Raw genomic sequence first — 27686 nt, 5'->3', positions numbered from 1 at the left:
CGTTCAGGCGGGGGCCTCCGGGCGGGGGCAGCGCCCCCGGCTCGCCCCCCACCGCCGCCGCCCCGCCGCAGTGGGAACCGCCGCCGCCGCCACCCGGGCCGGCCGAGCCCGAGGGAGGGGAGCTGGAGAGTTTCTGCTTCTTCACCCCGCAGCAACCCGCCGCCATCTTGGAGCCGTCTCCCCCCACGCAGCGCTTCCGACCCATGGCGGGGGGGCCGGCCGGCCGGCCGGGGGACGTGCGGCGGCCCGCTCCGCCTCCTGCCGCGCCCGCTTCGCCTGCACGGGGAGGGGGCGGGAGAGGGGAGGATGAATGAGGAGCGGGAGGGAAAGGAGAATCGGCGGGGGAGGTGGGGAAGAAGAGACAGAGAGAGCTGCGTTAGAGCGACCCGGTGAGCGGCCCCGGCGGCCAGGGCCGGGCCTGAGGGGGCAGCGCGGCCCGCAGGTGTGGCGGCCTTTCCCCTCCCCTCCACACGCCAAGCCGCCCCCCTCGCCTTCCCCTCGCGCTTTATCTCCTCCTTCTGCCAGGGAAGTGGAGCAACTCCACCTCGCGTGCTAAAAAAAAGAAGTAAAAAAATAAAATAAACCCACAAACCCGAGCTCTGCAGGCGCCGCACGGCAGGAGCAAAGCCCTTGAGATGGTTAAAAACACCCCGCTAAATAATTCAAGTGACCTGAAATGCCTTTCTCTGGGGAAGAGAAGGGGAGGGCTGTGTTGGAGCCGCCAGGCTGGGAGCCTGGAGAGAGTGCTTGGATGCAGCTATTAAGTATGCAACCGTGATGGCTAAAAGCCACGGGCTTTATATGTGTATCTATATAATATAAAATATATATATTTTTTTAATTACAGCTTTAGCAATTGCTTCACAACGAGTAAATAGCAGCTCGAAGCATAGGCCCGCAGCTGCAGAGCCAGCAGCCATGACCCGGTGAGACCACGGCGCTGGGTGCGGGCAGCCCGGGAGGGACCTCTAGGGAAGGGAAGTCCAGAGGAAAAAGGATGTGAGTTCCTGCTGTTCTCCAGAAACCAAAAATTAAGCTTATTAAGGAGAGGAAATGTGTTTTATATTACTGTTTTACGTTAGCCTCACATATAGATATATCTGAATGGATGGAGAGACTTGCAAACAGCCATAAAGTACTTCAAAATCTCTAAGTATATTTAGAAAATAACACCTCACCCGTCACTGTTATGCAGCCATCTCTGGCATGGGCTATAACAGCTGTTTAACATAGAATAGCAACACTACAGTATGGAGGAAGACAAGGGGGTGAGGACTGCCACACAGAGTTAAAATAATATCACAAGTTTAGAGAGACAGCCGTAGCCGTTACACAAGGTGAAATGCAGAATACAGAAATATTTCTGTCTCAAACTACTTGGAGACTCAGTTTTACATTTCTTGATGGGAATGGTTTCTCCAGCATCCTCATGTTAATTTTGGCAGCATCTTAAATTATGTATTTGAAGAGAAAATCCCCAGTTAGTATATCTCCTACACTAATGGGTTAAAAGGCCCTTTGGAGGTTTCTATCCAAATACTGGCTAAATTCCTCTTGCTTTGACTGTGAATCATAGCCTGAAGTGAAACAGCTGCAGGGAATAGTAGGAAACAGAAAGGAGAATTAGATGGTGAGAAGCAGTCTTTTCCATTTTTAAATGTAATGTTTATGTTTGGAGCTGGCGAATACTTGAGAAGGGAACCCAATTACCTTCCCAAACAATGTTCAAGTTTCTTTCAAAACAAAGACAGTGTTTTCTGCTGAGGGATTCATTTGTTTAAAATCAGTTAGCAGTGACACCTTCTGTTGCTTTTGGGAAAATAGTTTTTCCAGGTATTGGAATTCTTTTTCTCTTTTTGTCTAACATCGTATGTTATTTAACACCAATATTTATAAAAATATTCAGTAATTGCAAAAGCTTACAGTCCATACAGAAAGATTAGTTGTTCAACCCACTGGGACAGATATTTGGAAGATTCATTGTAAGGCTCAGAGCTAGGACTGATATCCTTATATCATGACTAGTGATAATGAATAGTGATAACTTTTTGATTAAATATTGTATTGCAAATGGTCTCTGAATGAAAGGGTAAACTAAGTATATTACTTAATCATTAGAAAAAACTTCCTTTTTCCATTTCTGCTGATGTTCTCTGTTGTATTTGCCTATAGTTGTGCTCCTATTGTATCTCAGTGCATGTAATGCATACCAAATCTCTAGATAAAGACAGCAACAAATATACAAACAGAACTGTGGAAACTAGTGGAATCAGGAAGACAGAATTGTATTATCAAATATCTTGAAGTAGAGAGAACTCTAGCCTCACAAAATGTTCTTCATAGCTCAATGAAAATTTTCCATTTCTATTTGAAACATTTATTCTTTGGATTATATGGCTTTGGTTAATAGCAACATGTGTTTCATTGGTCCTTTATAAGTATCAAAGACTTTTATATTTCTTACTACAAGAAACGCTGAATGTACTTCTATACTCTGCTTTTAGCAGATCCTTTCCTGTTGGTTGATGCCAGTGCTGTGCCTCATGCAGTCAAATATCCCAAGTGAACTCTGGATGAAAAACAAACTCTTTAGCAGTACCAACAGAATCAGAATGCTTGTGCAATTAGGCCAATGCAATTTAGGAGTGATGTACGTCTCCTTTATGACTTCAGCTGTTTAGTACTATTGCTCAACTCATGTTCTAAAGCCACAGTGCTTTCAGAAAAGTCACTTATTACAAGTAACAGGTTAAAATTAATGTTTTAGTTTAAAAGCACAGCTTGAAAAGAGCTGTAAATTATTATAGTAAACACAGAATTATTTGCAGAAATATATTTCTCAGTGATCTTACCCTGCTCTGAAGGATTGGCCTTCTTAAACAAAATAATCAGAATGATTAGTATCTGAGGGAAATTATATCCTGACAGACAGAATCTAATTCCTTTTGAATCCAAGATAAAATTTGCACTGACTGTAGTAGAAGTCAGATTGTTGTTAAGTTGGCCAAAAGATCATTTATGTTTCCCCATTATGTTTCCTACAATCTAATTAGAAGACAAATCAACCAGAACAAGGAAACAATGAGCCAAAATTTGGCTCCAGCAGTAAGCAGGAGTGATATAATCCTTGCCTTATTAGTATCAATTCTTTTAATAGACACTGGAACAGGTGAGGGATTTAAAAGGGTACTTAAAATAGCACATTTAGGCTGTTTGGCTCCATGTGCACTTCTGCTGGAGTAGTAATGTTGGTTTAAGCAGTTCTACCTCAGCTAATTGTTCTCTTTCCTTCCCCACCCATTCTGATGTGTTCATGCAGCTGTTTGTGCAGATGTGAGGCAGAAGATCGAGTTTAAAAACACTCTTTTCCATCAATTATTTTTCAGCCAAATCAATTCTTCAGTCTGGTTTATCAGAGGACTGCACAAAAATCTGTGTTGGCCTCTTGGAATGGCTACACAAAATTGAGAATTAATGGCTTTGGGCAGCTGAGACAGTGCTGGTGAAAAATTAGAAAATGCAGCCTAAAGTAGCATTTAACATATTTATGGGGAAACTGTCAGAAATCACAGAAATATTTGAATTTTAAATAATAGGTGAAGAAAACCAGTTGATGAAAGATAAAGGGCCTTGATGGGAAGGAAATTAATTTGTGCTTGGAACTGTAGAAAAGTCAGAGCCAGGCAATGAAGGAAAGGGAAACACAAAGTCCTCTTTTCAAAATACAGAATATTCCACTTTCTGAGAACTTAAGGAAATAGTATACTACAAATAATTCTGTAAAAATAAAATCCCTTCAAAATTTGAACTCTGTAAACAGCTAGCATGTCTATGGATTTTTTAGTTCCTATTCTAGAGAAAAGTCTCTATATACATCTTGCAAAATTCAAAGGTTAAATTCTGTCTTTCTATCTTCCCATCCTAATGAGGTTTTTCGGATGGGCCTGCCATAAAACTGGAAGATTTACATGCTAAAAATTCCTTTGGTCTGAGGAGTTTCCACCCATTGTAGAGCCAGCCTAGGCAACTCTTGCCTTGCTCTGCAGCCTACAAGGTATCAAGGGTGTAGCTGGAAAGAAAGTGGGTTTGCTTGCATTGCTTTCTCACATTATTCCCAAACTGGTCTATCACACTCTTGAGGCTCATGTGAGTTTCCCTCAGTATATTCTGCTTAGACAGAATAGTTTCTGTTCTTCACTTACAGTCAGTGTCTCAGCTGTCCCCAGGAGAAATTAGATGCAGCCTTGAATCTAGGCCAGAAAGTGTGCACAAAATCTAACAAAGCTAATGAAAGTTAACTTGCACATGTCTGAGAGCCACAATTGTTCCTACCATTTAGAGGCCATATCCTGCTATTGTTCCATATATCAAACCCCTATTGAAGTTTCTTCTAAAAAATCTTGTACAAAACATCATCTCCGGATGTGATAACAGCCAGCAGACAAAAGGTCCTCACATGTTATTTTACTGGAATCCTGGTCCTGTTTCATATTTTGGACTATGTTATGATTTTACTGTACTGTGAATCCAATCTGCATTATTTTAAAATTCACATTGTTTTACAGGCATTTTTCACTCCAATGTGAATTTAGAGTTTGGTCCTGTTAAACCATCTGGGCTTGCACTGTAAAACTGGGCATTAGTTTTGCAGTGCCCAGTAAACAAAACCAACCAACCAAACAAACACCCCACTTAATAAACACTCCAGAACAAACAAGTAAAGCAAAAAATAACCATGCATTCTAAAATGTTACTTGTCAAAGTAAATAATCTGGGACTGAACAGTTTCTGAACTAGAGATAAAAGCATTGAGTGTGTCAATGGAGTCAGAAAAATTATTTAATTAGAAACCTAAAGTTCAAAGCACTTGTAATAAATGGAAGGTGAGACTAGTAGTAGCTTTTTAATGGAATTCTTTTCAACTAATTCTGTGAGCTGCAATGTTCCTCAAATATTATGTTAATGCCATATCCTCTCCTTTTGCAATGTATTTTTCCATTGTACAGTGATAAAAGGAGATGTAGCTTACGTAGCTGTATTCTCTCTATAAATTCACCGTGGCTACATTGAGGTCAGTGAAGCTACAGTGATTTATGCTAGCTGATACATTAATAATAAGCCTTAGGATATATTTTTTGACATGGCTGTTTGTAGTTAGTCTCCTTCACAAAATGTTTGCCACTGCTGTGGAGAACCTTTTGTATTAATAGCATTTCTCAATTCTGAAGAGTGAGAGCTTTAAGAGTTGTAAGTTAATTAGAACAATATTGGAGTCTGTTTATCCAGTGGAGTTATACAGACCCCACTAATGAATCTCAGCAACAGTCAAATAGGACCCAGCAATTGAGGTGTATTAGGAAAAAATGTAATAATTAAATTTCAATTGTATGAGTGGATTAGGAAGATAAAATGCATGGTGATGGTGTGCTAAGAATTAAAATCTGATCAGGACTCCACAATTACAATCCTGCTTATTCCTTTAGCCATCCCAAGGGGCCCGCACTTGATTTTGTATCTCTTGTAAAAATACCAGTGTGAAACTTTCATATAAATTCAGTTAATGCAAGGAGCAGCAATTTCAGAAAAGAGGTGAATGTTAACAATACCAATTTATTATTAATGATGTTAATTGATGAGGATGACAGAAGTGCTCCAGTGTAAGGAAGCCAACAGGCATAAATTCTGATCTTCCTTTTGATATGAGACTGTGTTGAGCTTCCTTTTTCAGGTGTTATTTAATTTACTTGTGAAATGATTTGATTTCTTCTGGCTGCTGCTTTTGCTATCTTTTTGCACTTGTTATCTAACTTTTGGTGTTAAGGAATTCCACCTCCATTCCTCTAATGTCCAGTTCTTAGCTCAGGTTCATGCTCCCTTGCTCTGGTATTTTACACTGTTCAGATAGCATTGAAGCTGTCATCTCTCTGTTCCTTTCAAAGAAATGAGATATACTGTTCTTTTCTCCAGAGACTGAAGAAATTTTTCTTTAATCTTTGTGAGCAGTGAAAACTCAGCAAATCCTTCTGCTGCCCTTTGCCATTCTCAGTTCTATAAAAGAATCTGTGAATCTTAAGATGGCCAAGGACTAATTCCACTGTTCCAGGTGGAAACATCTAGTTACTTGATATTGGATGGGTTTAGTTTCTCCTAGTGTAATATTTTGACTATTGTTTTGAAAGTGTGTTCATTAGTAGACTATTGCAGCTTCTAAAAATATGCAAGCAGGGCACTCAAGTATTTTTCCATCTTTGTTATTGTAATACATTACTATTTATCAACTGTATTTTTTCCTTTCTCCCTAGAAGTATCAGCATTCTTTATACTCAATGCCTAAATTACTTGTCCTTACATCTTCAAGTGCTTCTGATCTGTACATGTCACCCTGAATGATATGTTGATCCTCCTTTCTGTGACTGGTTTAATAAAATCACCACTTATGTCACTTTGTTGCACTTCTCTCTTTTTCTGTGCAAAGTAAAAGCTGACAAATGCCAGTGTTTTGCTATAAAGGTGCTGGTCCTTCAGAGCTATGAACTGCTAAAATCACTAAATATATTGTCATAAAAGAGACTTGCTGTAAACTGAATGTTAGTTAAGAGCAGCTGTTACCCTCTGTGGCAAAAAGCCAGCAGGGCTCTGGAAAAGCCCTTGTCATTGCAGTTGTTCCTTTCCTCACTGGCACCTCGTGAGGGCAGCCCCAGTGTGGCTGAGGCTCAGCCTCACCCCCACCCCTATCTGCTTTCACATATTCAGTCCTGCAAATTCTTTTCTTTCAAGTGGGTAGGAAAAGCCAAACAAGTCATGAGCACCAAATCCTAACTCTTGTCTCTTTATCCAAGCAATCCTGAACCCCAGCTTCTGCAAATTTCTGAATAAAATTGGATCTGTTGGAACTGGTAGAATTCAGTGCCTCACTTACTCATAGGAACATTTTCATTAGTTTTATTGCTTCTTTTCTGTAGAATTCATGTTCTCCAACATATTTTCTCATTTCTTTCTATTACAAAAGTCAGTTCTCCTTTCGGACATGTGTAAATCAAATTACTCCAGTGAGGTAAATAAAATTTCACTGTTACAAAATGATGAGTTCAAACCCAGGCCTTTTAAACTGGTAGGTCCCCTTGTAAATTCATGAATGATTTGTCAGTTTCTAGGTTTCCTGAGCTATCCTCTGTTTTCAAGGAAAGTGATATTTTCCAAGATCAATATCCATCTCCACAAAACTTTTTGTCTTCCCATTTTTCTTCTCTCCCACATTTGTATTCTCACTCTAGGGAAGAGCCTTCAGGCTGCCTGCTGGTGGTGATAATTTCTGTCATAGTTGTTTAATGTATAAAATAAACACATTTCATTAATTTTGAATAAAAAGCAGCTGATAAACATGCAAGCATCAAGTGTTACCTCTCTTGTGCACTTTTCCTTTCATTCACTAATTCTGATACTCCTTTTTCACATTATCCATATAACTCAGTTTGCCATTGCAGCAAGTAAAAGTAGATATTTTCTTTTTTAACATGATCATTATTTAAATAAAGTAAAACATATTTTAGAAGATTAAAATGAATACTATTTCTTAAACTATGAAGGAAGTCATAGCATTCAGGAAGCACTGTTGCTTACTATGTTTCCTACTAACCATTATAAAAGGTGAAGTTACAGTTTTTAACATTCTGGAAATATCTGTGATAATCAAGACTTGTATCTGAGCTTTGATTTGCATGTTTGTTTTTCTCAGTGGTTTCTTCATGGTTAATATTCTAATAATCTACTGACTGCCAGAGATTGCACAATAATAACATATTTTGATTTAAATACCATACATATGATTTGAGGAAATTATTATTTCCACTCTTAATACTAAAAAACATAGCCTTGTTACTTCAAGTATAAAAAAGGACATCTCTCATTGTGTATTTTAGAGTAAATCTGTAGGTTTTTTGATCTACAGGCTAAATGAGATTCTGGGTTTATTACCATCTCCCTTGAAACTGCATCTCAATAATAATTCCTTTGTTTTGATTAGCATTTCTAAAGAGCATTTCAAGATTGGAAGTATCCCTGTGATACAGTTGTGCAGAATCCTAGCAGAGCATGTCAGATCTAAGGCACTGAAGTATTTCAGGGCTATCTGTACATGGGGCAGGTCCTTCCTACTAATGCTCCATTTAGATTAGGGATATAGAAGAAATTTGAAAATAATTTAATAAGAAATCCTGTGTGTTTGACTCTTTAAAAAAATCACATAAGAATTTGAATTCTCTGTTTTTCTATTGCTTACTTTGTGGTTGTTTTCACAGGTCAAAGTCCAGCTGTCCAGTGTCATCACATTCAGATTCTGCCATGACCTGTAAGTCTCTCACCTCTAAATTTTCTGTTGCAACAGAACAGCTGCCTGAAAACTGAAATATATCTTTCATTAAACAGTATATGTTGGATATGGCTTGTCTTGTTATGCTAAATCCATGTAGTTCAAACATGTACACTGATAGTATAATACATCTGCTTTTTAAAAGACTAGCTTATGATAATCTCATTAATTGCATTTTAAATGGAAGGCTTACAGCTTACCAAATCTACTTCTGTTTCTAGAGGTACCCTTACTCTAAAACTAGTTCTCTTTCTAGTTAAATCAGAACTGAAAGTTATCAGAGGAAAATATTACATTTGCCCTTTGATTTGAACAATTACCAAGCATTACATGCTCAAAGTAAAAAAATGGATAACATTTTATTTTATGAGTCCACTAACTAATAGTGAATTAGAATAAAACTCCCGTGGGAACACATTTGACATTCACATGAATAACAAATGAGTTCATTATGATCCCCTGCTTATAAAAAAAATGGGAAATGAATTCATAATTATTAAGCATTTAGAAGTAACATTCCCCCAAAAGATAAAACCTTGTATTAAGTACCCAGCTGTGGTTCAGCTGCAGGGCTTTAAAGAACCTGAAATGAAGTGGTACCAGAAATTATTTGGTAATTTGCCACATTGTTTAACTACTTTGTTGCCAAAATACTGAAGATTTGAAAGCTAGTTAATGCCTTTGAATTAATTCTGAAAGTTTGAGATTAATCTTGCTTCCAAAGCAGAGAATACAGATTAGATACATGGTGCATGAAAGGATTATGCTGGGTCTATGTATAAAGAGGAGGATTACAGCACATATGGCTACTGACATGTACTCATGTTGTAAGTGCCTGTGGGCATCTCATTTGAAATACATATTAGAGTTGAATTTTGTTGGGTTTTTTTTTTTTAATATATATGTGATTTTATACATGTCAAATACCATTCAGGACAGTTATTTTGCTAGAAGTGACATTCTCAAATACTTGCCAGGCTGTCACATTAGCATACAGCTCACAGCCAGGCAGGAAACAACTCTTCCATGAAAGGAACCTCTGCCCTGTGATGACACTAATAGCACAGGGTCCCAAAGGTTGCCTTGTCTGCCAGGCAGAGAGGGAGATAAGAGATTCTCAGAGCAAAGTCAAGAGAACAGCATAGAGAACTTGCAGGGGAAGAGAAGGGGGAGAAGTAAAATCCTTTGCTTTGTACAACCTGCACCAAGGACATAAACGGAAAAGGATGAGAAGTAGACCAAGTAAAGAGTTTTCTAAGTGCTGTCAGCACCAAAGAGATGCAAAATTCTTGTGCCCCCAAATCTTACATAGATCTAAACAACATTGATGGAGTAAAGAAAATAGTTGTCTTCTGTATAAATATTGACCCTATGGGTAGTCCTCCTTGGTTATCCAAGGACTAGAGAAATAATGCCATATGAGATATATTAACATCATTACTATAATGCCATATTCCTTTTCCCAGTATAGAGGTAAGGAGATGTATGAAAGACCTTGTGTACATGCAGATTTTAAAGTGACATTGCTCACACATTTTTCCAAGCTCCCTTCTCCTTAGCAACAGCCAAGACTCTAACACAATTGTGTTGCCATTGACTATGTTGTCATGCTGATCAGGAGGGGAAAAAAGCCACATCAGATGTGCTCATATTTTATTTCACTCAGAGGTCTGAAGCTGCAGTTTGCCATTAGGTGGACTCCATGAGAGACCTAGGCTGTGGGCTTGAAAAAAAGTGCTGTAAAACCAAAAAAATGCAGAGCAGGGAGGAAGTAGGAAAGGAAGCAACTCAGGATTGTGGAGGGTGAGGGACATGGTGCAGAGCCATGAAAATGGTCATAAAGACTAGAAATAAATTAACCATAACAGAATTCTCTAAGATAATAATGTACTTTTCTAGTCAAATTATTTAGTTGTTACTACTAGGGAAAAATTAATCAAAATATCAGAAAAGCCATTTGTACTATACTAAGCTTGTGGGAAAATGTGGGCAATTATTTGAGAAACTGTTAAATGAATATAAAATTATGTCCTTCTGCTTTGGAACAAGAATTACCAGATGAGCTTTAGAAATTGCATAGCTGACAATGGAAGGATATGACTTATGCACTGCTGAATTACATTGATTTTAATTTAAAAAGTCTTGGTTCTGTCTGATTTAACTTCTGATTTTATTGGTCTGCATAGAGTTTGGATGTATGTCCAGACAATAGGGCTGAGCTGATGCTTCAGAGGGAGGTGAGATATACCCAACCTAAATCCAACAGATAAAAACGAAATGTGTATCAGAGAAACTAATTGTGCATCAGGGAGACTAACTCCTTCCTGAGCCCTGTGAATTACTGGGTGAAGGATGTGGTTTGATTATGATTATTGCCTTAATGCAGACCTTCAATTCTTATGGGCCTCAAGAGGGCAATGCAGGAAACCTTTTCTGTGATGTATGAAGTGGGGGGTATAAACTCTTGTATTCATATATTCACATCATACATAAGTCTACATTTCAAGGAATTGGGAGATAATTAAGGAGATAAGCCATACCTGCTAATTATGCTACATACAACTTTTTTTTTTCCTTGTAAGATAAATCCAAGTTTGGAGGTTTGATGGTTTTTTATTTGGTGGGCTTGTTCTGGCTTTTTTCCAAGCTGATAAATTATGAATCTACTGCTTATAAAACTTTTAGAGTTTCTATTTTAAAACATTTAACATCTGTCAGAAAGATAGTTATTTGTTTATACAGACTTTAATATTATAATGTATCTATGGCTGTCAATATTTGAGGTAATCATTATTATAAACAAGGACACAATAAGAGAAATGCTGTAATAGTTCTTCAAATGATGACAAGGAAAAGTGTATTTATAAAAATAAGATGACATTTTCTTACTGGAGCCACTTTAAAGTTAAGACATCAGAAGACAGTTTGCTTTCAAAATGTTGGATAAAACACACAAGTCAATATCCCATCATGACTTCTCCGACCATATACTCCCTCACAAGGCCACTGGTGGTCATCATCCAACTTCAGTGTGCAAAAAATTGCCATGACATACCTTATCAGGTAGGTTTCTGTTCATTACCAGCACATTAGATTGCATGTAAGTTATTCCAGTGTTTGCTTGTGATTTGCTAGGTGAAACAGGGTGGCCTGTTGCACCACCCTTCTGTGGAAAAAGGGAATTCACAAAATTTGGAGAAAGCTGTAAAATTAGACACTTCTTTCAACATCAGAGAACTATGGTCACTAGGATTCCTTTTGGAAAATTAAGAAAGGAAAAGTAGTAGAAAGAATTAGTACTTGGAATAGGTGAGTCCTGACCTCACTAGAATTCCTTTTGGAAAATTAAGAAAGGAAAAGTGGTAGAAAAATTAGTACTTGGAATGGGTGAGTCCTGACTAAGATAATCAGAGGAGCAGCCATCTCTGAGAAGAAAGGGAAAATCCATACAAGATTATTTTTTTAAAAGAAACAGGTACAGTTGTGAGGAGATATGAATAATTTATAAAGATTTAAGTCTAGGCTTCAGAATGTACTTACAATAAGATGAGTGTTAATCTGAATCCACTCATTTTGTGGTATGGTATCTTGCAGCAGATAGCAAAACATGTTTCTTCTACATCTTATGAAACACTGCTTATAGTAAGTAAATGCAATTGGCAGTGGTTGAAATACTAATAACACACTGCATTTCAAACATTTATTTAAAGTGACCTCAGCCTGTTATTCTACTGCTAGAGACAAACCTCACTCAAATTGCATTTTTCTGCTGCTGAAATGTTCTGACAGTATGGTACCACAATTAGGTGTAATTGCTAATAATTTATTCACCAGAAGGTTTGCTATTATCAGCTTTGTTTATGTCAGATGGAGATTAAAAAATAGTTCTCTTTCTTGTAAACTGCTGTGCAAATTTCATCTGCTTTATTAGATGTCATTATCTCATAGGAATGACATTAGATTCTTCTCATAACAGAAAACAAGATAATCAAATATAATATAGGATTTATATGAATTTTAGGATTTTAATTGACAGGACCTTATTTATATATATTGTATCTGTAATATGCTATGAGCTTTCTGTTCTGCTTTCAAGAAATGTTGCTGTAAACATTCATGCCAAAAAAGGAATAAAGCTTGTGTGTGTAATATATATACATTCTGTATATTTAGCAGAAAACATGTAAAGAAAATTTAAATTTATTTTAAATTTTGCATTATCCCATGCAGTGCTTTTTTTGCTGGTCTGATTAAAAATGTGGAGAACTCAGAGACAGGTTTATTGTATATAAAGGGATATATGGACATATATCCATTGCATCTCTAGACTGTATTAAATAGTGTAAGATCACTTCTTAGCTCTTGTGAAGATGTGCTGTTTGAAATTTTAAAGAGATTGAAGTATGTGAGTAGCTCTAAACTATTTCTTTTAGCTACTATTTTGATTATTATCTTTTTCTTTATAACATATCTCACTGATCCTCAGTTTTACTTGTTTCAAATGATTGGGGGGTGTCTCTTAAAACATGGTGTTTCTACTTAAAAACATTAAAAGAAGTAAACATTGCACATTGTAAAGTTCAAGCTACTTGCTGGCCTCTGGATGGAAATCCTTCCTCGTGCATAGCATTGTTCTTTTGTAGTGCTAGGAAATGTACAATACACTACTTGTAGCCACAACAGAAAAGATACAGAGAATCCAATTAGTTTCTTTCCCTCTGTAATTCAGGAGTTACATTCATTAGATGATTAAAATTCAGATAGATTCATAATTACATTTATTAACATACAAATTCATTTACATTTCTTATTTATGACCTTGCACATCGCTGCTTGTTCACCAGTGGTAGAGGAAAATGTAGTTTTATGTTAGTTTATAATGAATTTGTTCTTGCCGGTAAGCACTGGAAATGTGATGCAATGTTTTAATTTCAAACACTGCAAGAGGATTTTAAAATCTAAGTAATTTATTTATTATAGCAGGCTTCCTGGAAACATTTATTTGAATTTTTTATTCTAAAAACTAGAGTTTATTTATTTAATTTTTTTTGGTGTTTTTCCTTCCCTACACATGAAAATTAAGTGCAGAGATGTAATATTTTAGATCATGTGCTTTTCGGGCATCTGCATACATGCATGTATCTACATGTTAAAAACTCAGTAAATATGCTGCCTTTTTCAGAGAAAAAAAAAAATCCTGAGGAAATAGACATTTCTCTTCCAGAGGCAATTTCACACTTGTGGGGGTTTGCTTTGTTTTTCTAATGATATTCTGCAGGGATACTTGGTTGGAGTTCTATGCAAGGATTTCTAAAATCAATGGAAAGGTCATGAGCTTTGAATGGAGGTCTCAGGCATGGAAGAATACATTCACTTCTGTGTCAGACCAGACCAGAAAACGGAAGGAGAAGGGTCCCAGGTGTCCATGGGTCGAATGACCTGCTCTCAGCTCAGATTAGAGACGTGTAGAGGCGGTATGTGACTGAAGAGTGGGGCATGGGATCCATCATAACCATCCCATTTTCCCCGCATCAGCATGCCAGGACATGAGATGCAGGAGCCAAACCCAAGAGTCTCCAGAGCTGCTGTGGCAATCTGCGGGTGCAGTGTCTGTCTGTCCAGTGTCAGTGTGGTGCTGCAGAGGGCCCGCCTGGTGCCCGTCTGAGCAGAGAGCAGCCCTGGGAGCTTGGCCGGGGAAGCGCTTCCCGCAGAGCCGTGCCAAGGGCTCGCAAGGGCAGAGCTCCGCCTGCTGCCGAGCTGGCTTTATGTCCCAGCGCTGTCAGAGTGGTACAGACCATGCTGCGTGGCTGTGCCTGTGCAGCCTTTGCTGCATAACTTCTAGTTGACTGGAGAGATAAAAATAATCCCTGACATAAATCAACTTCATTCTGCCTCAGGACATAATTTAAATGCCTTCTCCTGGGTGTTCTTCCCTCTGTATAAAAGTGGAAAGTTCACTTTCCAGCCTTCACACTCTGATTTTAGAAAACATTTCACGAGGGACTGCCAGAGTGAAGGTAGAGCTATTGCTGCATGAGGATACAAGGAATATCAGCTAGGGACACAGTGGTGGGAAATGGAAAGATATTTTAGAAAGGCTCTTGAGTATTTCCTTTCCCAGGGTCCTAGGGCCAAAATGATGCTTGAATTTATGAATAGCGGTGGACAAAAATTTTGAATGATTTTTAAATTCTTAGAATAACGGAGGTTTGAAAGGACTGGGACCATTCTTGAGATTAGGTTGAGCTGAAATTGTTTCAACTGAAATATAGGAAAAATATGAAACATTTTCTTAGTTTTTAAAGGAAATCTCTTAACATGCTGAAAATGAAGTTTTTCATCTTTTGAAATGGAAATATCATTTTCCATTTCCAAGTTAGTATAAATTGAATAGTAAAATATGTGTATTTTTTTAAAGACACAAAACATTTTATTATTATTATTAATTAGATGTAATAATTAAGATCTACCACAAATGGAATTACTGGGTTTTTATTTTGTAAAGTAAAAAAAAAAAAAAAAAGTTTGTTCTTCCTTTTTGCTGACATTTTCATTTTGTTATTGAATGGGAAAATGGGAAGAAACTTCACTTGCTTGATTCTGTTTATGAAATCTTCATGAGATACTGTCCTGGGACTTTTCAGGTGACCTGTGTGTTTTCAGGTGACTGTTAGTGTGTAAGGGTGTAGCTCCTCCCTGTTCTGCACCAGTGCTGGACCTTGAGCCTTGCTGCATGCTCTGCCTGTGCTCCAGTCTGATTCTCCGGGACAAAAATAGAGTGGGTAGGGATCTGTGATTTCAGCAGGCTGTTCATGAAAAGCAGGATCTCTTCATTCTAGTGTGACTGTGGGATACCTGCATGAGGTGTCATTAGCTCAGCATACACTGAGTAAAAGAGACCTGGTCACAGATCTTTTCCTTCTACTTTGTGTTCTTATTCTTTTCTTTCCTGTTCCTTGTTCTCTTGTCAGCCATCAGTTCATTTCAAATAGATACGATCAAAATTTTCACCTAAAGTTACAGAGCAGGTGATGAGAACTCCGGATGCCCTATCAGACTCATTTTCTCAGGCTGGTCTGGGCAATTCAAAGGCAGAATCTTCTGACCTGTGGCTCTTCTCCCATTGACCCCATATGGCTGACTTGGCTGGATGCTTAGGGATTTCAGAAACTGTTTTGCTCAGTCATCATTGTCACTCTGACAGTGTCAACCTCTGGAAGCTCAGAAAGCTGCTGCAGTCTCCCAAGAAAGGCTTATCAGACCTTTCCTGGGAGAGGTAAAGCAGATGATGATAAAGCAGCTGATGAAATCGAGTGCTACTACGTGTCTCCCTTCACAACATCACTTCAGCAAGTAAATGATTGGTTGTAGGATTCCTATATCTTATAGGTAATCGTTGGGATGTTGTTTGGGTTTTGTTTTGTTTTTAATGTCTTTTAAAGAAAAGTTATTAGGGTTGGTCTAGTAGCTAAAATCTTCAGCATGGAGATGACATTATGGACAGTGAAAAGCTTTTACTAAGAACTTCTGTAGTCAAACAGCTAATAAGAATTTGCAATCTGAAGAGACAAAAGTGAGCAAAAAGAGGGAGGGAGTGCTGTCAGTGCAGTTTTACAGATGGAGAAGGGGGCAAACCCTGATTCAGAAAAGTATGGAGGCAGATCCTGATTTTTAGCATTACCAAATGTGTACATTTCAACATACTGTTTGATCCTGGAAATGCTTTATGCCTACGCCTTTCTAATTTTAACTGTTCTGATTTTTTTTTACTATCAAAGAGAGGGGCTTTTATAGTTTCTCTTCAAACTGATTTTTTAAATACGCTGGAGCATCTCTATTCTCAGCACAGATTTTCAGTATATTTTCAGATTTTCAGCAGTTTTTGTATAGGGGTGTGGGCTCCCCTTCCCCCTTCCTCTCCCCACTTCCCCCCCCCAATTTTAGTGCAACTGCAGACATCCAGCAGAAAGAGAAGCAGGAAAGGACAGATTTACATACATTGACTGGCTGTGCTGACTTTTCAATACAAAATAGCAGGGTTATAGTACTGCATCAAAGTAAGAGTCTTAGCCTGGAAGGGCTGTTTCATTGACATTGAACTGAAAATATAGGCACAGTGTAATGGATCCTAAAATTGGCTGGACTGTTTCTGGATGCCTGTGTTCAGTATCCATATAAAAATCTCTGTGCACAACATAAGCAGACTAATGAGGTGAGACCTTTTCTTGGTAGTATAATCTTCAAGACAAATTCTAGCAGTCAAGCAGGAAATCAGAAAAATAAATGGTACATTCAAGCTACTTGTCTTTGTCCAAGGCTCCAGGTAATAGTTTGAATTGAATGATACAGCACGTGAAGAGGTTTATTCCTCACAAATGCCTTGACACACTCTAGTGGCAAAAGCTCGCAGTGCCATTCAGACAATGGAGCCCAGTTAATTTCTTTCCTGTTTAATGTGAAGCAATAGTTACCCTGGATGAAAATTTAGTTGATCAATATTGAAAGTAAGCTGGCAGCTCAGAAACTGCCATTCAAGTCCTGTGCTTTTATAAACTTATATTTCTTTTTTAATATTTTAATATATAAACTAGTGAAACAGGAATTTTGCTTGCTTGACATTTGTACAGAGTTTTGAGCAACACACCCTGACCTGAGTCATTGAGGCATGGCCATGATATTTATGCAATATGTAGAAGTCAGTAAACAGCATCTATCCACACGTCCTCAACACTTATCTTTTAATAGTAATGGATACAGATCTTGGGCAACCTCATCTTTTAACCAACCATCATTAAATACTAAATAACCACATGAAAAATGTATTTATAGATAAGCTTTAAAACCAGTGGTTTTGCTGATTGAACTTATCATAAATGATTCACTGTTTTGTCTTCTGAAAAGACATAATGGACCACTTGGCTGCCTCAGTTCTCTCATCATTTTTACTTCACAGCTATGCTGTGGCAAAATCCCCTCTGGTAATACAGTGAAGAATTTACATATATACTCTGTCATCACAGTCAAACCTATGGTGAAGTGTTTTCTCCAGAATCAAGACTTTTCTGTGGCAATACTTTGGGGTTGACTGTGGCCTAGTGTTGATCCTCTGGCCTCATTGCTGATACCATTTAAGCTGAAGAAGGATGGAGTATCTCTCTGTGTTTTACTGCAATTTACACACTAATATGACTCAAGTATTTCATTTAGAACAACTCAAAATTTCCCTTCCTCACCAAGATTTGCTGTTTTGAAACTTTGAAATAGTTGTCACAATGAAAACAAAAATCCTGTTTTCCACAAAACAAAAACATAGAAGCATCTCTTTCTGGTTTAATGTTTGAATTTATTATTGCTGCTTAAACAATACAAGATTACATGTATCTACATGTATCTGCTTGTTCATTGTTTCTCATTATTCTCTATTTCAGTGATTCTTTCTATTCTTTCCTCCTTGGGTATTCTGGACATAAAAGAGTCACGTAGATATTTTAGTCTGGCTCTTGCTGCTGTGTCTCTGAAGTTTGTTATTTTTTTCTTAATAGATTTTCTCTTTATATGGGAAAGTTACTGCAGTAAGAGAAAATGTAAATGAACTATCTAAATGAAGACCCTTATATGAAAATATGCCTTTCCCCAAATCTCTCAAGGTTCTTGCTTTGGATTTAAAAGTGAGTACTTTTTAGGCTGGTGCAACTCGATCATAAATATTGGGAAGATGCTGACTAAAAATTAGAGCTGGAGTGAACAAGTACATCTCTCATTGAAGTCGAAGGGAATACTGCCAATTTACACTGGGAATGAATTAGACCTTGGGTTTTTTGCATCCTCATTTGACCTGTTGTCCTCAAATAGCATTGTCAGACTAGATCTATCATAAACTTCTAGTTATGTCATAATAATTATGTCATTATTAGTGATTAGATCAGCTTTAGAGTTTTTTGTTTTTTTTTATTCTTTGTCCTGTTTCCAAGTTCCATGAGGACACAAGCTATGAATTAGGTTGGAGCTCTGAATTCTTTTTTCTTGTGGAATGGACAAGGTACTCCAACATCAGGAACCTGTTGTGCATGCAAACATATCTAAATACATTTGGGCAATACATTATTTTTTCTCACTGTTGTGTAGAGATATAATTAGTAATGGAATGGCATTTACCATTCTCTGATAGCTGTGCTATCATGAGATCCATGCTCCTGGTAGCTGAGCTGAAAGAGACTAACTTTAGGAACACCTCACTGCTTGCTTAGTGCAGCAACTGGTCAGTGTATGCCTTGTTTATCCCAGATTATAACTATTCCTTTATATAAGGTCTCTTTTTGATCTCGACCCTACTCCAAGCAAAGAATTAACCAAGTTATAAGAAAAAATAAGACAGCAATGGATGAGTGAGCATCCAAGAACACCACCTTGACAAATACAATTGCTTGTATCTAATGAGGCATCAGTTCACTGGATGTCTGGGCTTTGTAAAGATGCAGCATCCACTGAAGCAATAATCAGTGGTGAACTTTTCAACTTCTGATAATTAATGCGCTTGCTTTGTCCATCTTTGCATTTTAAAGTAATGCCAGATGACTCTGTAATTCAGTTTTGCATCTAGGTTAGACTCCCGTTACAAACAAATGAACATCTGAGTATTGCATGTCAATGCCTTAAAGTCCCCTCAGGGGCTGCCTTGAAGGAAGGGTTTTTTTCCCTCCTTAAGACACAAAGGGTTAGAACTGCAGCAGAGAAGTTATTTTCTAGAGAAAATTTGATTAGTTTCAATGGACAACAAGCAAAAAAATTAACTAAGTGTATAACTAACTTGATTAGCTTTGGGCAAGTTGTCTCAGCCACATGGAGGATTTATATCTTCTGGTGCAGTCAAATGAATACAACTCTCTTGCACTCAGAACCAGTTTAGATTTGAAAAAAAATACAGCTCTTTTGACTGCCATCATAATAAAGGAGATTGGTTGATAGGTTCTTCCATCTCTTATGCCCAGACCATACTTTGCAGTGCAGATTTTACTAACTATGTAATCTGCTATTTCTTTGCATGGTGTGAAATTAGGCTTCCTTCTTTCTTCCCTCTCCCCTGGACAGTAAAGAACTTTATAAAAATCATCAGATAAAGGTATTTTGGGCTGTGAGATGACAAACTGTCTTATGTGGCTGTGGTTCCATTCTTTCAGTTCAAGGAGATTTTCATTTGGAAGTGTTAAATAGTTCTTCTGTTTATTTAAACACTTTGGTTGTCTTTACGAAAAAGGCGAGTTTGTGTTAAAATTCAGGGAAATATATTATAAAAGTGCAGAAGAGAAGTCATTGTATTTCAATTTAAAAATTCTGTGAAGTGACTCATTTATTTGACCCATGACTCTGCAAAGTCACTAGATAGACAAATGCATTATGCAGATAGAGAACTGGAGACAGAGGTTATGTGATGCCCAAGGCCATGCAGTGAGTCAAAGCTGAGCCAGGGCGAAGTTCCCATTTTAGTGTGTCTATTAATAACACCAGCACAGACAAACTACGTTAAAGAACTAAATTGGGGGCCATGTGATGTCAGCATGCTCTGCAAGACTGAGATATTGTTTGTTTCCTTCTAACTCTAAAATGGCGTAATTATTAAAATAAATATGACTTGATCAATATCTTATCTGAAGGCTTTCTCATACTTAAGGATAGTAATATCTTTCCTCCCTCCTGACTGAGACCTTTTGTTTTTTCTTTGCCAAACATAAAAATGATTTGTTTGCCTTCAAATTTTGAGTACTGACAGGTTAATACTGTGTCTGGTGTCAAAAAAGACAGCCAGAACATAAAAGATTTAGGGATCAATGTGAGGCAGTGTTAATGAGAGCCAAATTTTACTTGGATTTTCTATCCTTGATAAAAGTAGTATTTATATTTAGTAGACCGTTCCTGCATTGATATATTATATTCTTTTAAGTTTTATATTTTATCTAGCTTTAGATAAAGTTAGTGACTTCAGTTACTAACAGGGTGTGGTAGAGGAAAAGATGTTGCATAATAAGTTGTGTAAGTTGGAGTTAGGAGCTACTGTATATCATTAGTATCTGTCACTGACTTGCCTTAGTGACTTGGACTTGGACTTTAAATTATAAATATAACTTTTGGATGTCTTTGCTAGTGATTCTATTTCTTATGATTGCTAGCATGATCATTATATGTAGTAAAACAAAAGTCAGTCAAGAATCAGCAAGATCATAGAAATGTCCACGAGAACTGACTAAAAGGTTGACATATTTGATGGGGACAGCTAAGGAATCCATTGCAGCTATATTTAATTGAAGCCAATGTCTAGAAATGCCAAAAGGTAGTATCAGGGATATATTTCACTTTCAGCTTACAAAGCATTATCATGGAAATTCATGTAACATTAATGACAGTGGTAAAATCAACTTGGTTTTCGAAAAATAGAGGAAAAACTTAACATGGAAGTAACTTTTTGGTTCTTATTTACACCTAAAATATGTTCAAAATACCCTAATCTATGCAGTCTCATAACAGATTTCCAAGATTCTTCAGCAACAAGAACCAAGATTGCAGCATTCATTCTTCTTTAAGTACTGGTTTTATTTGAGTATCTGAAAGAGACTGATGTTATTGCATTTGTTATCTTAATCTTTGTACAGAGAGAGAAGTGATGTCAAAAGGAGCAACATTGCTAAAGTTATAGCACCTATCCATTCATCACACCCCAAGACTGATTTGTATCTCACTTAAATTAGCATGTATGACAGTGACCTAGAAACAGTCCTGGAGCAATTATAATGTTGCAGCAACTTGCAGAAACAGACGTTGCTTTTGGTAATTGATCATTCTTCATCATAAAAACCCGATAATTAGGTTTCTTGCTCCCATATCACTGCTTCCTTGTATTCTCCTAATTCTAATTGCTATGTTTGATTTATATCTGTTTGTTCTCGGGCCAGCATTTTCATACATATTAAATAATTAATCTCTGTGATGATGTCTTTACCAATAGCCTTCATACTCCCACCTCATTGTTATGATACACATTGATCTTTCTGTGTTGTGAGTGACAAAAACTATCTAATGTTTTAATTAGGGACTGACCCATACTTATAGGATGCCGTCAGTGCTGTACTGTCTCTAGTATCTCTAATGGTGTACTCTAATATGGTTTTGTCTTTTTCTCAGCTGTTTTACACTCTGAGTGTTTGGTGGAAGCAGCTGCACTTTGTTTGTCTGCGTGTCTCTTTGCACAGTCCTCCAGGATGTCTGTTACCTCTCCATTCCTCTGTTATTTCCACCCTGCTGTCCAGGCCCTGTAGCCTCTCTCTGATCCTTCCCAAGCATCCCTTATTACCTCCTGGTGCTTCTCTAACTGTTATCAGGCTGAGGTTTAGGTTGAAATGAGATCCAGAAGTGGGCCAACGCCTACTCCGGCTGTGGGATGATGTGGGAAGAAATGGAGATGGGAGGATTCAAGAGAAACAGGCTGCAGAGCATTTTCATCCTGCTGTTTCCATCTGGGAGAGGGCTGGGGAGTGCTGGTGCTGCCAGGGCTCAACAGCTACAGGGAAGACAATGCCCAGCTGCTGGGACTCGCCAAGCCAGTGCTCCCTGCCTCCTCGCAGGCAAGTCTGCAGCCTGTCACCTCAGCTGCCCCCTTGTCTGCTTATTCCTGCCTCCAATGAGACCTTAATTTCCTACTACATTTTCTCTCATTTCTGCAATTCTGTGTTAGTCCTCCTCTAGACTGATGCTGCCTCCCAACATACACCAACACACCATTACATTTGTCAGCTTTTTGTTGCAGAGCCCTGCTCTGTATGACTATTAAAGTTCAGACCCAGTCCTTGAAGAACTTTCACTATTCACTTTTGGTTGATGATTCTTCTTTCAATACAGTCCCTCAACTGGATTTAATAGAATTAATCAGGTGCAAAGTGACAGGAAAAATTAAACTGTCTCTTCAATTTTAATGAAGGGTTCAGCCATCTGATCAGATTGTTACCGTGTAGTAAGGTACTGCACGTCAGTGGAGCCAGTGAAACTATGGGTGCTTTTATTCTAGCCAATTGCAGAGTAGTACAGGACCAATTAACCTTTTCTGAACTGATTTTTAAGCTGCAATGGTAGTGTAAACTTAAAAAAACTAAGCAAGCTGAATGGAATATAACTGGCCAATTACCATGGCTGTGTTCATGTACAGTATCATGTTGCAGCTTAGTGTGTCTGAGAATGTCACTAAAATTAGAGACACCCACTTCTGTGGTATTCTGAGGAATAACCAAGTTTTTGACTCATGTTCTGACTCTAGAACAAGTTTTACTCTACATCAGCATGGGTTCCACTTCAGCCTTTGCCATTATTGATATCCATTAGTCTTTTTTATATTCTGATTTCTAGGCAAGGATCATCAAGTATGAGTTATGCAGTGCTGCTCCTGAATTATAAGTTAGTTCATTTATAGAGTGAATTAAATTTTAGTATCTTGTGTGTGGCTGATTTGGTATATATGCACACCAAAAAATTAGTGTATTGACATAGTAAGAGAGTGTATGCTCAGTTGGGAAGGTCTGGAGAGTTGCTAATCTTCATGGTCCATATTCTTCCTCTAACAAAGACAAGGTTTTACATTTCCAGAGAAATCCCGTATGCAACAGTTTGTTTTCAAAAAAAAATGGTTATATGTCATCTGTTTTTTCATTATTCAGATTATTTCCTTTCTGCACATCTTGTGACAACAAGCATTGTCTTTTTAATAATAATTTTTATCAGTGGCACAATTTAGGACAACATTTTCTAAAATGAGCCCCAAGAAGCACCACTTGAATGGTTGTCTGCACAGGTATAATTCCTGTATTGGGTTTATCTCACTGAATTCCCAAAAGACTCTGTTCTGCACAGACCTGTCCTGTTGGTAAAACTTCCTTCACCTGACTTCTGTTTGTGCTGAGAGCAACATTGGTTTTTGAGAGAGAAATGTGTGATCTAGCTTTACATGTGTGCTGTGTACACATGTAATTACACTTGTCTAACGACATAACAGTTTCTCTGTTAACAGTAAACAATTGAGTGCTTTGCTAACTTTTGCTGAAACACATCCATCTTTCTTCCTGTGGTCTCTGGGAAATGTGTTGAGTCTCAAGATTTCAAGCAACCTGAGTACTAACATTTGGGATTGGGTATTAAAATTGAACTAAGGATTAAAGGATTGATGCCCATTATAATTCAGCTAGTTTAGTGTCAGGGATTTCAGTGAAACTGAGGCAGACTCACAGGCTGGATGAGAGAGCCAGGATCAGGTATCAGCCTTATGTTCAAAGCAACACTGGCAATATAATAGAAATTGCCTCAAAATTGTTGAGAGACTTTTAGAAATAAAAATACCATCTTCAGAGCCTCATCCTGAATCTACTAAATCTAAAGTACTTTAATATATTGAAATTTCACCATTCTTGCAGAGGTTACTTGGTGCATTTCTGTGAGCAAATAAAATAACTGCATAATAAAATTGAGTCATTTTTAGTACAGCTCTGTCTGCTGCATTGGTTTTATGCTGTCAGTTCCTTTGTAGTGTTAGTGTACTGCTCTAGCAGCCTCAAGGTATTAAAGCAGAGCCAGAGCACAAGACAGGAAGGCAATGTATAAAACTGTAAATCATCAGAAGCAGGGCTTTTTTATAACATATCCATCTACCGTACATAAAACCATTCCCTGATTTGAATAATTTGCTGAGCTAAGTAACAAAATTAACAATGTACCTTCAACAGGGAAGATCAGGCAATAAAATATCCACAGTTTCAATCAGGATTGCAAATAACAGATGTCCAAAAGATAGTAAAATGTAAAGAAAAATCCCAGACCCCTGGAACTGATCAAAATTAGTGTCAGTCATTGATTTCTAAAACACACAAAGAGATGGTGAGTATAAATGTGTTACTTACAAGTGCTGAGGATTTTAGGGAATGAAAATGGAGACCGGGAGCTGGAGACTGCCTGCCATGCCAGCAGTGTTGATTTGGAAGCGATGGACACAAATAAACATTCAGCAAAGCTTAAAAAGCTGCAATGCAAGGCTAGCCAAAAGTGTCCATGTCCTTACCGTGCTGTGGCTGGCAGGCAATCCGTGTCTGGGAGCCTTCAGTCCCTCTAATCAGGCTCCAGGGATTTTGTTTGCAAGAAAGGTTGTCCTTTAAGTGATGAGTGCAGGAAAACAGAGAAATAAAGATAAATGAGCAAATTGTACAAGGCAAATAGCTGCAGGTCTTTAGCATGCTCCCTGCGTTTTCCTAAGCTGCATCTGCAGTAGAGAAAATATCCCAAAAATAGCTCAGGCTGCCAATGACTTGCTGAAACCTGAGAAAGAATTGCTGAATTTAAAGATCTGGGTTGCTGTGGGTGTATGATTAAAGTGAGAAATTGCTGGCAGGAAGAACCTAGGATGAAACCATATGCTCAAGGAGTAACTTGTGAGTTCACTGATATCAGAATATGAGCTGACCTCTGATTTCCCCCTCCTCCATCCAATGCCAGTTAACCCTTAAGAGTTCAGAGTGGAAGAAAGTTCTTCAGTAACAGATGGAAAAGGAAATATTATCCAAAAAGCCCTTCTTTCACCTGTAATGTAGTGACAATAGTTTGCAACAGTGCCCTATTTCCAAAATTTCATAGCAGTAAGTGAAGCTGTGGTTTTCTAGATCTCTGACTTCTGGAAAGCTCTGTCTGGTGTAGAGTATAAGCTAAATACTCACTTAAAGTTGTTTGTGGTCCCACAGAGTGAAAGGTATTTCAGGTATTTGAGGGATGGATGGATGGATGGATGGATGGATGGATGGATGGATGGATGGATGGATGCAGGAAGGAAGGCAAACACATTTAGGAACTTTTCTGCAAACAGTGACTTAAGGATTTGCCAGAGTATTTGGCACAGTCTTGGAGGTAACACTGGCATCTCTATATGGTGCCCAGAACAAATTACAGTAGCCACTCCAGGTTGTTCTTGTCTCTAAGTGCTCCCTGTGGATCCCTTGTGCTTACACAGCTCACTAGAGTGTAGCATGCTTTAGCCCAGTCCTCAGCTTTCTCCCTGGCACTTCTTAATGGTACTTCCTTGATTAAGAAGAGAACAAGAAGCAGTTGGCAGAAAGTGGGGTACATTGGCTTGACATCAGTTAAGTTTCCCAAGCAGTGCCAAAAGTAATCCTCAGTAACCTATTTAGGCCAGTATTAAAGCTGCCAGAACATGGACTAGGAGCTAGTCTCCAACTTTCTTTGTACTGACACTGAAAAGGGAAAAGGTTTCAGTGCTGTAACTGGGTTAGATTCAAGCCACATGGGACTGGATTATGAGAAGCTACTTCTTTGGGAAGCAATTGTGCATCTGAGAAAAGAGCTGAATATCACCATTAATTCAGGATGTGCTTTTGGTTTAACATCAGTTTTTTGATATGTGCAAAAGAATAATGGGCTCATAGAGAGAACAAAATATTTGCTCTGCTTCAACCATAATGGTGTGTAATCACTTAATCATCATGGTAGGACTGTCTACTTGATGCAACAAAGCTTTACTTAGGAGTGTCTGAGCACTTTATGTTGAAGATGCACTGAATATGTGAATGTATTTCATAGATACTGGTAGCTGTGGTTTGACACACATAATGACATTCTCTGGGGCTGAGGAGTTAAGCATTTGTCCTGTGACAATAAATAGGCATTTAAGTTGCACATGTATGAGGGCAGCTGAGAATAGCCAGCTATGAAGGTCCATTTTGTAGGTGCTTTGGAGAAAAAGGCCCATTATCAGGTCTTTTCATCTGTCTTCGGTTCTAACTGATCTGATCATAAATGTTCTCCTAGAAGCTAGAAGAGTAGAAAATCCCTGAAGCAGGCTCGTCATTTCCTCTGTATTTATATCCCAGCAGGGCCTTTTTGAAGTACTTCTGCTGACCAAAAGGAAATGTAGAATATAATAAATTATGGCCTGAATAATTATGTCTCATGTTGCAGCATTCACTCTCAGACAACAGGCAGGAAGCACTTACACACATCTAGTGTTAATTTAAAAATATATCACACAAATTTCACGGTGAGTGCAGGAAGTCTGGTTACTAATCTCCTAAAAACTTCTAATGCAAACTTCTGTTCCCATATTTGAAGCAGCAAAAGATTTTGTAGGCGCCTTTTTAATAAATTAATAAAACCTAATAATAGTATTAATAATGGCTAGTAGGTAACTTATCATGTATGGTGATGCTAGTGATATATCAGCATGAGACAGTATTAGTGTCTCATGTGTCAGCAGATGAATGAACGATGCATTAAAAAATGAGATTCTTTCCCCCCCCCCCGCCAATGAGGTAATTAATTCAAACACTTTTTGTCTCTCCTTGTTATGAAGAGGTTGCTAATGCAACACAATAACACAATAGACACTATAAAGCAGTGTTACATCTTAAACAATTGGAAACTTAGTATTCAAAACCATTCTCTTTTTGTTATTGTTGAATTTCATTAACACTGAGAGTCTAGATCATAAATTACATGTATGTGATAATGCATAGTTTTGTAATTTTGACTTAAATATAGCATAGGGCAAAAGTGGAAAGAAAGGAGTGTGATAGAATTCTGAGCAGAGACCAGATGGGTGGTTTGGCATGGAAACAAAGGCATTAGCATATATTCATTGTCCTTGTAGTGAAACGCTAATGCTTATGGTGCTTATCACATAGATGTATGGAGAAAATACATCTTTACCCAAGCATAATGCTTTTGGTCATGATTGCTCTAAATTATCTAAATGTGCTCCTGAGAGTTAAATGTTTGAATGTTCTTGTTCTTTTCTCCGTTTCAGTAATTTCTTTAATATCATATGAGTTAAGTTTCGCCTGAGCACCCAGTGTAAGCGCTTGTGGCTTTTGTCTTTGATTTCCCTGGAAAGAAGTGGCAAAGTACCTGGAACTAGTGCTGTCCTACCAGGACTGATTTATCTGTGAGCCTGCCCTGACTCTAGTGTGATCCATAAACATCTCTGGTTGTGTCTGTCTGCACATCAGGGTTTGGATTGGAGCATCCAGGAATGTGTGAGAGTCTTTGCCTGTAAGTGTTGGTTGATGTGGAGAAACAGTCTTGTTTCCACCAGTGCAGCTGAGTCACCAGACTGGTGTGGGTGTAAATGGGAATTCCATTACAGAAACTTGTTGAGCTTCACTAGGCAGGATGTCACCAATTGCTTTTCTTATAAGGTGGTCTCTTTTTTAAGGAGCTCTTTGTAGCATGAATTTCAAAATTGTGTGACACACGTAAATCACTGAAGTAGGAAGATTTCCAGTGGATT

The 27686-nt window shown here is 38.0% G+C and overlaps 1 protein-coding gene and 1 long non-coding RNA gene across 2 annotated transcripts in view; one reads left to right on the top strand and one right to left on the bottom strand.

Annotated features, from left to right (window-relative positions):
• The window catches only part of AMMECR1 (AMMECR nuclear protein 1), a 94736-nt gene extending 70109 nt beyond the window's left edge, over positions 1–24627 (bottom strand). Inside the window, 3 exon segments of the mRNA XM_041396369.1 lie at position 1; positions 4–276; positions 24456–24627. The exon segment at position 1 is cut by the window's left edge and continues 180 nt beyond it. Of these exon segments, the coding sequence (XP_041252303.1) occupies position 1; positions 4–276; positions 24456–24627 (446 nt within the window).
• The window catches only part of LOC121331704, a 65072-nt gene continuing 38246 nt past the window's right edge, over positions 861–27686 (top strand). The window contains exons 1-2 of the long non-coding RNA XR_005952054.1: positions 861–999; positions 8298–8347. This is a non-coding gene — a long non-coding RNA (uncharacterized LOC121331704). The remainder of the gene's footprint in view (positions 1000–8297; positions 8348–27686) is intronic.

Source organism: Onychostruthus taczanowskii, unplaced genomic scaffold (genome assembly GCF_017590055.1).
Source record: "Onychostruthus taczanowskii isolate IOZ18803 unplaced genomic scaffold, ASM1759005v1 scaffold13, whole genome shotgun sequence".
Classification (NCBI taxonomy): Eukaryota; Metazoa; Chordata; class Aves; order Passeriformes; family Passeridae; genus Onychostruthus; species Onychostruthus taczanowskii.
This window is presented reverse-complemented; position numbering and strand designations above follow the sequence as displayed.